Here is a 12,251-nt window from a genome sequence, read left to right as displayed (position 1 = left end):
TTTTTACATTTGATTCCATCAACACAAGTGAAAACAAGAAATTATTAGCACACTTTATTATTATAAAGAAAGAAAGAAAATAATACAGAGCTCATGCAATACATTGTTTCCAGTTTTCAATGATCTTTCAGTTCACAGCCATTTAGTCTTGTGTCCTGTACATTTGTAAGCTGGAGGTAAAACATGCATCATGCAGCAATGAAAAAATATAAATATGGTAACATGTTATGTTGGAAAGTACAGCTGTTTTTTTTTTTCTATTAGTGATAATTTTCCTAAACCAATGAGGACTAAATGGCACAAAAAAAGTGAAGTTTTTAAAGAGAAAATTTTAGTAATTATTGGGCTTGATTAGCATATTGTACCAGCAGTCAGAAAAATCTAATATTCTACATCTCTATTTCCAAACCATGATACATGAAAAAATTGTGTAAATAAACAGTAGTATTGCTATAAGTGAAGACTACGAATCAGATCAATCAGATTTTAAACAATTATCTGAAGATGCTGTTTGATTCAAATCAACTTAGAAAAAAATTGAATGGCTTAAGTTACTGCCAAATGTACTATCACAGTTAACTTTTAATATTCATTGTAAAACAATTTAACAACTTCGGTAAACAATTTTCAAAAAAAGAATAGTGCATACACAAATATGCAGAGGACTATTTCTAGCAAAACTAATATACTTGTACACAAATGAGTGCTATATTAATACAGAAAAAATGAGTCTAAAATACTGAGTTTATGTTGGCAAATAAGTATGTAGAAGTGGCATCAACAAAATTTCTCTAAACTGAACATTGTCAGAAGAGTGCAAAAAATATCACATTCAAAAGGTTAATGCTGATAAAATAAAAATTATAAGTAAATTACAATAATGTAACATAAAAGAATTATAAGGTGGTTATATACTTGACAACAAAAAAGCTAAGTAACTTGCAACATGCATTCATGCATTGTAGGTGGTTTGTGCTTACACAGACAGTGTTACAGGTGAAAACAGCTGAGCTGTTGGAAATACAAAATTTTATGTGTGACTGGCACAAAAAATTACAAAATTTCATTATTATTTTTTTTACATTTTAACTAGAAATAAAATAATGGTGGAGATTTTACCAATCCTCCACATGTTAAAAAAAATATATATGCATACACAGACAAAACTGCAGATCTTAAAGTTAATGTCTTTATCAGAAAAATTTGAATTAAAAATTTTGAAAAAAAAAACGTTAACAATACTGAATGTCAAATTTGCTGTAAAAAAGAAGTCAACAAAAAAAATCCTTTAATGACTTGGACGGAGTATAATCGGAATAACATTGACTATTTCAGTATCAAGCAAAGTAGATTCTAAAAATCAACCGATTACAGATCATTTAGTCTAGCATGAAATCTAGTAGTATCTGCTTGCATACACTAGATTATTCATTGTAGTGCCACTCATGGTGGGGTTAAACTATTCATGTTCTCTGAACAATCAACCATGTAATTATTTTTTTGATTCTATCTCATTAAAATGATGACTTAAGGAAATGATACTATTACAAGTCAGATGTAGACATATGGTTGCTTACATATCACAGACTGGTGTAGGAATACATTTGATTTTACTGAGCATGATCATGCGTAGTAAGGCAGTGGCTGAGGCACTACTTTCTAGGACAAATCTCTCTCAAGTGTTTACCCCATTCAAATTCTATTTTATGAACTATCATTATGACTGTTTCCAATCAAGCTCAATCTATAATAGTCTGACTAAAACTAAAACACATTTTTAGGAAAAAAAGTTGAGACAGTAAATAAAACAAAATTTTTTTACATCAACTTGATTTGGAGATTTTTTTAAAAAACCTAAATAGAGAATAAAGTGTTATGAATCTGTTTAGGTCAGCATATAATGAACTAAGATCTATATCATCCACCTTAACTTCATCTTGTGGAACCAGGTAACATTTTTGGAATGATAATTTTAACTGAGCAACTTTGAAACAAGGCTGGAAAATCAGCATAAAAATTCTAGTAAAAAAACTTTAAAGCCATAACCCAGCATCATAGTTTTCATTGAGAAATTTTTTTCGCTAAAACAAACTAAAGCTATCAATGGAAAAATAAACAAACTACAAATTGTGGTTGGGGTTTAGCTAGTGTTAGGGTAGAGGTTAGACTCTGCTTCTAATGTCAACTAATGATCAGGGCACTGGGAATGTTATCAAAGCTACTGTTTCAGCTTGCGTCTGAGGATGGGACTGAGGGGGACAGAGTGGTACTGGGGAGTGGAGGTGAAGCCCACCCTGCCAGGGGACATTGTCCTAGCGGGGGACCTGCGGCGAGGGGTGAAGCTGCGGCTGTAGCTCAGGCTCTCGTCCAGCCTGCGAGTCTCCTGCTCCAGGAGGATGGGGTCAAGGTTGGGGTCGTGGATGATGTTGGACAAGGAGGTGTCGAGGACTGAGCGCAGGTCCTTCATCTCCTCCCCAGCCCGGGTGGACTTGGTGATGTACTGCTGGCGTTTACGAAGCTCCTGGGCTATCTGGTCCTTAAGGAAAGCATTCTGGGAAAGATAGAAGACATTGTTAAAATAAAGTCAAGTGTGGTCACATATTTTTTTTTATATAAAAATTGTAAAAAAAAAATAATGAAAAGTTATTCGACGTCAGCAAATACCTGTTCTTCAAGCCCTTTGACCTTTTGTCTGTGGGCCTTCTCCCGAGCTTCTAGAAGTCTCTCAGCCTGCTGCTGGGCACTGCGGAGCCTCTCAGTTTCCATCTCAGTTTCAGCTCGGTGGCGCGTGGTCAGGTCAATCAGTCTAGAGTTTAAGTGAAAATAATTTTATAGACCTACAGGCATATTAAAAACATTTTACCAGCAGGTTAAATATACAATTATCATTATTTAATAATTTCTTGCTTTTGGATATGGTTGTTCATCTTAATTATTAAGGCCTTCATTTACTTGGAATATTTGTAGCTTTTTTTTTATTCCAGGAATGTAAATTATTTAAATTAAACAACCATAATGTAGCCCTAGTTTAAACAAGTATTGGAAAGGTCATTTGGTAGGGATCTGTAACATTGGTTACTTGTAAAGTAAATTAATGATGGTCATTTGGTAAAGGTTCAATTTGATACAAAATAAGACATTTTTAAAATTGCAAATACACTAAACAGTTTAAGAACTTGACTAGAATTCTTTATAATATAATGTAAGTTAAATATTTAAAAAAAAAAGGTTTGGCAAGAAAACCTACCACTAGTGATGTACAACAAATCTATTATCTCATCAATGTCAACTATTAAAACATGACATCAGTTTAAAATCTTTGAGTGAACATACATAAAACTATAAAGACCATGCCAAGTGAATTCAAGCATGAAAGGTCTGTATAAATTCTGACAGACCACATTAAACTACAACCACCAAAAACCAAAAAATATAAGCTCAGAAAGATTAATTTAACACACCACCAACAGGTATTTTAACAAACTACCACCAATACATACACAGTACACCCAAAAAATACAATAAAAGTGTATAAACCTATGATCATATAATATTAACCAACTACCACCAATACATACACAAAGTGTATAAACCTAGGATCATATAATATTAACCAACTACCACCAATACATACACAAAGCGTATAAACCTAGGATCATATAATATTAACCAACTACCACCAATACATGTTTGATGTATAGCAAGAAGAGACCATCACATTTTCATGCAGTGATAAACAAGAACCATAATCCAGTGAATACAGAAGTGATGGGTGATGGTACCTGCGTAGGTGATCCATGTTTAAGTCAGACAGGCTGAAGGAGCATGGGACATAAATAAAACTAGTTGACAAGAAATCATTTCAGCCCACAGGACTCTGGGTCTAATTGTGATCATTACACAATTTTTATAACCAACTAGTATACTGTAACACTATCAAACCATCTAGCAGGTGTTGGTACATTATCCAGTTGAAAAGAAAACGTTAACCTAAGATCTCAAGTGTTCTTGATATTTGGAGTCTTGTAATCTTGTGTCTTATTAAATTAACTTAGAAATTAAGTTACTAAAAAAAAACAGTAAACAGATTTACAGAATTGTGAACTTATTCCAACCCTTGTTTCACTGTAAAAAGATCTACTTCAGTCCATAACTTATCATATGTAAAATCTATCAAGAGGAACAAGCTTAAGAGTCCCCAGGAACTGACCTCTGGGCGTGGGCTTGCTCAGCCTCAGCCAGCTGTGCCTGCAACTCCTGGATCTGGCGCTGTAAGGTGATGTTGTCCTCTTCCAGCCTGGTCAAGGTGCGGTCAACATTGTCCTTGTTGTAGATGGACTTATGGGCCAGTTCTTCTGTCTGAAGTTTTTCTCTCTCAACCTGGTGCACACAGTTCATTTTATTAATGTTAAGGACACACATAACAGGTGAGTACATTTAATGTCAGAAATACATGACAGAACTCAAATGTCTGGAGATGTAGGTTTGATTAGTTTGAGAACTGAATTAAAATAATTCATGAAGGTACGTTTTAATTCATGCTTCACTAGAAAAATATTTAAAAAGCTGCCCCATTTCTGAATAATCTAGGTGGAGAAGAAAAATGTATTTATGAAAAGATTTAGAAAAATTTTTTCTTTTTAAAATCAAGCAAACAGTAAAGGTCAGGTACCTTATCCAAGGTCTTGATCAGGGCTGTCTTGTCCTTCTCCAGTCTCATGGTCGACCTCTCAATCTCTCTCTTCTCTGTCTCAATGCTGTTGAGTGTTCTAGAAAGGGACGCCACCCTTTCTTGTAAAGCTTGCTTGTCTGCACAGATTTTCTGCAGTCTCTGGTTCACCTCTTGTTCAGATTCTTTCCTTTGCTCTAGCAGCTGTGGATGGAGAAAGACACATAATGTCAGTGTATGTTGGAGAAAGACACATAATGTCAGTGTATGTTGCAGATAGACAGTCAGTGTATGTTGGAGATAGACACATGATGTCAGTGTATATTGTAGCACCTCTTAGGGTTATTTATTTAAACATTTTATTCTCAGTAGTGATGAGTTGTGTTATGGTATTTGGTTGAATTAATTGTATTGTATGGTGTATATATGGTGTTATATAGTTAGTAACATTATAAATTCTATATAATAATGATAACTATTTTGATGTTTTGAATCTACTGCTAATGTTGTATATTGATCTTCTAATTTTGCTATCTATAATGTCAAGGTGCTATCTATATTGTCAAGGTGCTGTCTATATTGTCAAGGTGCTATCTATATTGTCAAGGTGCTGTCTATATTGTCAAGGTGCTATCTATATTGTCAAGGTGTTATCTAAATTGTCAAGGTGCTGTCTATATTGTCAAGGTGCTGTCTATATTGTCAAGGTGCTATCTATATTGTCAAGGTGCTATCTATATTGTCAAGGTGCTATCTATATTGTCAAGGTGCTATCTATATTGTCAAGGTGCTATCTATATTGTCAAGGTGCTATCTGTATTGTCAAGGTGCTATCTATATTGTCAAGGTGCTATCTATAATGTCAAGGTGCTATCTATATTGTCAAGGTGCTATCTATATTGTCAAGGTGCTATCTATAATGTCAAGGTGCTATCTATAATGTCAAGGTGCTATCTATAATGTCAAGGTGCTATCTATATTATCAAGGTGCTATCTGTATTATTAAGGTGCTATCTATATTGTCAAGGTGCTATCTATATTGTAAAGGTGCTATCAATATTGTCAAGGTGCTATCTATATTGTCAAGGTGCTATCTATACTGTCAAGGTGCTATCTATATTGTCAAGGTGCTATCTACATTGTCAAGGTGCTATCTATATTGTCAAGGTGCTGTCTATATTGTCAAGGTGCTATCTATATTGTCAAGGTGTTATCTAAATTGTCAAGGTGCTGTCTATATTGTCAAGGTGCTGTCTATATTGTCAAGGTGCTATCTATATTGTCAAGGTGCTATCTATATTGTCAAGGTGCTATCTATATTGTCAAGGTGCTATCTATATTGTCAAGGTGCTATCTATATTGTCAAGGTGCTATCTGTATTGTCAAGGTGCTATCTATATTGTCAAGGTGCTATCTATAATGTCAAGGTGCTATCTATATTGTCAAGGTGCTATCTATATTGTCAAGGTGCTATCTATAATGTCAAGGTGCTATCTATAATGTCAAGGTGCTATCTATAATGTCAAGGTGCTATCTATATTATCAAGGTGCTATCTGTATTATTAAGGTGCTATCTATATTGTCAAGGTGCTATCTATATTGTAAAGGTGCTATCAATATTGTCAAGGTGCTATCTATATTGTCAAGGTGCTATCTATACTGTCAAGGTGCTATCTATATTGTCAAGGTGCTATCTACATTGTCAAGGTGCTATCTATATTGTCAAGGTGCTATCTATATTGTCAAGGTGCTATCTATATTGTCAAGGTGCTATCTATAATGTCAAGGTGCTATCTATTTTGTCAAGGTGCTATCTATATTGTAAAGGTGCTATCTATATTGTCAAGGTGCTATCTATAATGTCAAGGTGCTATCTATTTTGTCAAGGTGCTATCTATATTGTAAAGGTGCTATCTATATTGTCAAGGTGCTATCTATATTGTCAAGGTGCTATCTGTAATGTCAAGGTGCTATCTATATTATCAAGGTGCTATCTATTTTGTCAAGGTGCTATCTATAATGTCAAGGTGCTATCAATATTGTCAAGGTGCCCCAGCTTACATTGTTTGACTGTCTGATCTGCCCCTCCAGCTCTGAGCACCTGACTTCCGTGGCTGCCATGTCACCTTGGATAGCCTGTAGCCTGTCCATCAGGATGTGGTTCTGTTTCTTTGCATCATTAAGGGCTTGTCTGATGGTAGGAGAACACAATAGTTTTAAGACAAGGGAAATAAAGGGCAGCAACTCTATTATCTCCAGGGGAGTGAACTGCAAATAAGTTTCTGGTAACTACACATTTTTACTGTGATTATCTACTGAAGATTTTTTTATAGAATAGTAAATAAACACTTGATCTAATATTTGCTACTGGTTGGTTATCAAGACCAGTATATTCAAATTGTCAGTTTTGCAAATAACTATGATTAATCCTCACGGCATTAACCTAACTGCAGCTACCATTTGTATTAATCCCTTAAGCCCTGTACTGAAGTAAGATTAATCGGAGATATTGGCATTACAAATTAAATGAATAATGGACAGGAACACAACTTGCAAAGCTGGTGTTTATAAATCTAAGTAATTCTCATGCATGGTAATTATTTAACAAGTAGTTATAGAGTAAACTCTCCAAGATTGTAGTTGTGTGTTAAATTGTGTTGCCCTACCTGGTAGCCTCAAGTCTCTCCTGAAGGAGTCCCCTGTCATGTTCACTAGCAGCCAGGTTCCTGCTCAGTTTGTTGACCGTCTCCTCAAGATCGTTGATCAAAGCATTGCTGTCAGACAAGGACAAGTTCAAGGCCTGCACCTGAGGACATACAAGTTCTGGGTTAGTGGGGGACATTTGGTGACATGTTCTGGGTCAGTGGGGGGACATTTGGTGACATGTTCTGGGTTAGTGGGGGACATTTGGTGACATGTTCTGGGTTAGTGGGGGACATTTGGTGACATGTTCTGGTCAGTGGGGGACATTTGGTGACATGTTCTGGGTTAGTGGGGGACATTTGGTGACATGTTCTGGTCAGTGGGGGACATTTGCTGACATGTTCTGGGTCAGTGGGGGGACATTTGGTGACATGTTCTGGTCAGTGGGGGACATTTGCTGACATGTTCTGGGTCAGTGGGGGGACATTTGGTGACATGTTCTGGGTCAGTGGGGGGACATTTGGTGACATGTTCTGGGTCAGTGGGGGGACATTTGGTGACATATTCTGGGTCAGTGGGGGGACATTTGGTGACATGTTCTGGGTCAGTGGGGGGACATTTGGTGACATGTTCTGGGTCAGTGAGGGGATATTTGGTGACATATTCTGGGTCAGTGGGGGGACATTTGCTGACATGTTCTGGTCAGTGGGGGGACATTTGGTGACATATTCTGGGTCAGTGGGGGGACATTTGCTGACATGTTCTGGTCAGTGGGGGGACATTTGGAGACATTTTCTGGGTCAGTGGGGGACATTGGGTGACATGTTTTAAATATCACATTAATTAAAGGATTAGCAAAAGTTGTTATAAGCTGTGAACTGACCTTGTCCTTGGACTTGTGACCTTCATCTTCTGTTTTGGCCAGGTTAGTGGTCAGACGGTCAATGGTCAGCTGTAAACTTTGGGCTTTAGCCTCCAGATCTTGGATTTGTTTCATCAGGTTCTCTGTGCGATCTTGTAGCACCTAGCATTTCATGGGATCATACAGTTAGGCTTTTCAAATTCATAAACAAAATATTCTATCAACTCTAAAGGTACTGCATTAGGCAATATAAGATGATTCGCTTTTAATTTGTCTATGAAGGCAGAAAAAACACTCAAATTAAGAAAAAAAAACTAACAGCATGTAATAAGGACAGAGGTTTTGAATGAATGTGACCAATAAAGTGACTAATTCATCCTCTATTATATAATTTACTTCCACAAGCACACAAGTATATTTAATTACAACAAATTACTAAAGAGCTTGTATGCATACATTATCACACATCCTATCCACTGATTCAAGAATTTGCATCAAGAAAATCTATGACTGTAGATATAATCAGTCCTACACCAGATGAAATTAAATAATCTCTGAATTCAATGGAACATGTGCACTACAGCAAAGTCAATTGCTGTAGCTCAATTATTAATGATCTATAAATAAATGATGTCCCCCCCCCAGTGGAGAAAGGATTCCCCATCTCCTGCTAATCAGGCAATCAATATTGACATGTACTGGCCCAAAGATTTTGATTGGCTGGGTTTCTAAGCACTGAGACACAGCAAATCTGATTGGCTACCTGATTCTCTGTCTCCTTGTCATTCATGGCCATCCTCATCCTCTGCAGTTCCCCTTCCAGCGCGCGGCGGTTGAGTTCTATTTTGGTGCACCTGTTCTCAGACTCGTCCAGGCTGATTCTCAGCTGTTTCTTGTCCTCATCCAGCTTGCACTCGTTCTGCTTCATCTTCGCGATCTTCTCCTGTACAGTCAACAGCAGTGGTTAGAGGAACAATTTAGTTCTAGGTGGTTAGAGGAACAATTTAGTTCTAGGTGGTTAGAGGAACAATTTAGTTCTGAAGGTGGTTAGAGGAACAATTTAGTTCTAGGTGGTTAGAGGAACAATTTAGTTCTAAGTGGTTAGAGGAACAATTTAGAAGGTGGTTAGAGGAACCATTTAGTTCTAAAGGTGGTTAGAGGAACAATTTAGTTTTAGAGGTGGTTAGAGGAACAATTTAGTTCTAAGTGGTTAGAGGAACAATTTAGAAGGTGGTTAGAGGAACCATTTAGTTCTAAAGGTGGTTAGAGGAACAATTTAGTTCTAAAGGTGGTTAGAGGAACAATTTAGTTCTAGGTGGTTAGAGGAACAATTTAGTTCTATAGGTGGTTAGAGGAACAATTTAGTTCTGAAGGTGGTTAGAGGAACAATTTAGTTCTAGGTGGTTAGAGGAACAATTTAGTTCTAGGTGGTTAGAGGAACAATTTAGTTCTAGGTGGTTAGAGGAACAATTTAGTTCTATAGGTGGTTAGAGGAACAATTTAGTTCTAGGTGGTTAGAGGAACAATTTAGTTCTATAGGTGGTTAGAGGAACAATTTAGTTCTAGAGGGGGTTAGAGGAACAATTTAGTTCTAAAGGTGGTTAGAGGAACAATTTAGTTCTAGGTGGTTAGAGGAACAATTTAGTTCTGAAGGTGGTTAGAGAAACAATTTAGTTCTAGGTGGTTAGAGGAACAATTTAGTTCTAGGTGGTTAGAGGAACAATTTAGTTCTGAAGGTGGTTAGAGAAACAATTTAGTTCTAGGTGGTTAGAGGAACAATTTAGTTCTAGGTGGTTAGAGGAACAATTTAGTTCTGAAGGTGGTTAGAGAAACAATTTAGTTCTATAGGTGGTTAGAGGAACAATTTAGTTCTAAAGGTGGTTAGAGGAACATTTTAGTTTTGAAAGTGGTTAGAGGAACAATTTAGTTCTAAAGGTGGTTGAGGAACAATTTAGTTCTGAAGGTGGTTTAATAAAATTTGAACCTGAGTCATAATGAAAGTAATTAACTAAGAAATTATTGCATAATGAAAGTAATTAACTAAGAAATTATTGTGTAACAAAACAAAGACATCGCTATTCTCTGACTCACCTGTTGTTGGCGTTTCTCAGATTCTGCTGCGGTGATTGACCTTTCAAGGTTGTTGACCTTGTCGGTCAGGGCCTTGCGCTCACGGTCATTCCTGCGTATAGTTTCCTCCTGCAGCATGAGGGCGGTCTGGGCTGAGGCTAGCCTGCCATCAATGTCACGCTTGCCTGAAAGTCAAGGTCACACGTGTAGCTACCAGCTGTCACAAATTTATTCTCACAACTTACACACAGAAGTTAATAATAAAATAATTTATTAATTTTTAGCATTTTAAAAATATTATTTGATACTTTTCTGAAGATGTTTTAGTAACTGCAGTGTTATAAAACTTTAACAACAGAATTGGAGACTAAAAACTAAACAGAAATAGTTTACAGGCCCAGAAGAAAGTATTTTTACTGTAAATAAGCTTAAATTTTGAATTTTCAAATACTTATAAACATAGTCAATATGTGAACAATGAAGCCATACAAACAGAAGAAATAGTGTATTACAGTAAACATTATGAAATTTAGGTCTTATTACAACTAAGTAAATAGTCAACATGTAAACACACATCATAAACATGAACAAAAGCTCTGTACAGTCAAGTGGCTAAAATTTTATTTTAAACTAAGTCAAAAGTAAACAAACATGCTATGCCCAGCAGAAAATTTCCAAATAGTAAACATGCTTTACTCAGAAAAAAAAAGATGAGTATGGTAATTAAAAAAAATATTTTTTGTACCAACCATCTGAGTGTGGCACTGAGGAGGGTGGGTAAGGTAGTGACACGCCAGGTAATGTACACAACAGGTAAGACATGATTGGCACTCAGTGTCTCAATGGATGCTCTATGTACACAACAGGTAAGACATGATTGGCACTCAGTGTTTCAATGGATGCTCTATGTACACAACAGGTAAGACATGATTGGCACTGAGTGTTTCAATGGATGCTCTATCCACTTAGTTAGTGGAGAAATCAACATGTCTATCACACATTATCACAGCTCTTTGAAATATCAATTTTTGTCTATACATCAAATTTCTTTTTTTTACACTGTAGTCAATCACCAAAGAAATTTATAGCAAAATGTGAATCAAGTTATGGCCCTTAGCAGCCAAAATCCATTTAAAACATGCATCACAACGAATAGATGTCTAAATGATGTTTTGACCTGGTGTTTAGCTTAAAATAAAATTTTAAAAAGTGGGGCCTAAAAGCAATTAGATTCTCATCTCCATCAGTGTAGTTACAAGAAGAAACAGTTTTTATAAAGTAACAAAAATTCTATAGTTAAGAAAGATCTGAAATTTCTTTAACTACACCATTATCACAAAGATGAATACAATCAATATTCATGTTTTTAAATCATAGATTGATACAAAGAAGAAAAATACATAGTTTTTCAGTGACACACTAGCCTAAACAATCAGAAATGTATCCAAGTTAATCCAACTTTTTAAAGAACCAAACTAAAAATAGAGTGAACCAAACTTCAAATAAAAGTGAGCCAAACACAAGTGCTAAATCTGGTCACACACTACACACAGAATGACCCAAGTTAGGTACACAAACAACATTCAAGCCATGCAGGTCAAAGTTCATCAAGATAAGACCACTCTTCACAACTTTTGACAAACAGAACCAAACAGATTGACTGAACAAGTCCAAAGAGTGTATGAAACACTGTGCTGTTTGGCTAGCCAGTACAAGGATATAAAGAACATAGAAACAGGTATGGACAAGACTTGGCTATCACATATCAGGAAATCTTATCTGTTCCAATGTCTGGGGTTACCAGCTCTACACAAGTCTACAGGCTTATGAATAGGGGAGATAATCAATAAAAAATCTATTCAATCCTTTGACACACTTGTGCCATAGATTAATAAAAAGGAAGAAATAAATCAATTCAAGGGAAGTAAGCAATATTAATTTTTTCTTTGGAGTAAATTATCTTGTTCATTCTAAACATACAGTATTATTAAAATGCTGAGTATTTAA

The 12,251-nt window shown here is 35.9% G+C and overlaps 1 protein-coding gene across 6 annotated transcripts in view; it reads right to left on the bottom strand.

Annotated features, from left to right (window-relative positions):
* Positions 1 to 1,823: 1,823 nt before the first annotated feature.
* Positions 1,824 to 12,251, bottom strand: part of LOC131932607 (rootletin) — a 73,376-nt gene continuing 62,948 nt past the window's right edge. For all 6 annotated transcript variants that reach the window (XM_059289543.1, XM_059289541.1, XM_059289542.1 and 3 more), the window contains 9 exons: positions 10,266 to 10,429; positions 8,938 to 9,117; positions 8,196 to 8,336; positions 7,336 to 7,475; positions 6,731 to 6,860; positions 4,673 to 4,873; positions 4,211 to 4,380; positions 2,665 to 2,806; positions 1,824 to 2,551 (listed from right to left, as the gene is read on the bottom strand). In XM_059289543.1, the coding sequence (XP_059145526.1) occupies positions 2,219 to 2,551; positions 2,665 to 2,806; positions 4,211 to 4,380; positions 4,673 to 4,873; positions 6,731 to 6,860; positions 7,336 to 7,475; positions 8,196 to 8,336; positions 8,938 to 9,117; positions 10,266 to 10,429 (1,601 nt within the window). In that variant the 3' untranslated portion in view covers positions 1,824 to 2,218. The remainder of the gene's footprint in view (positions 2,552 to 2,664; positions 2,807 to 4,210; positions 4,381 to 4,672; positions 4,874 to 6,730; positions 6,861 to 7,335; positions 7,476 to 8,195; positions 8,337 to 8,937; positions 9,118 to 10,265; positions 10,430 to 12,251) is intronic.

Source organism: Physella acuta, unplaced genomic scaffold, assembly GCF_028476545.2.
Source record: "Physella acuta isolate Inbredline_101_S28 unplaced genomic scaffold, ASM2847654v3 ptg002230l, whole genome shotgun sequence".
NCBI lineage: Eukaryota > Metazoa > Mollusca > Gastropoda > Physidae > Physella > Physella acuta.
The sequence above is the reverse complement of the archived record's forward strand: the minus strand, read 5'-3'. Positions and strand labels throughout refer to the sequence as shown.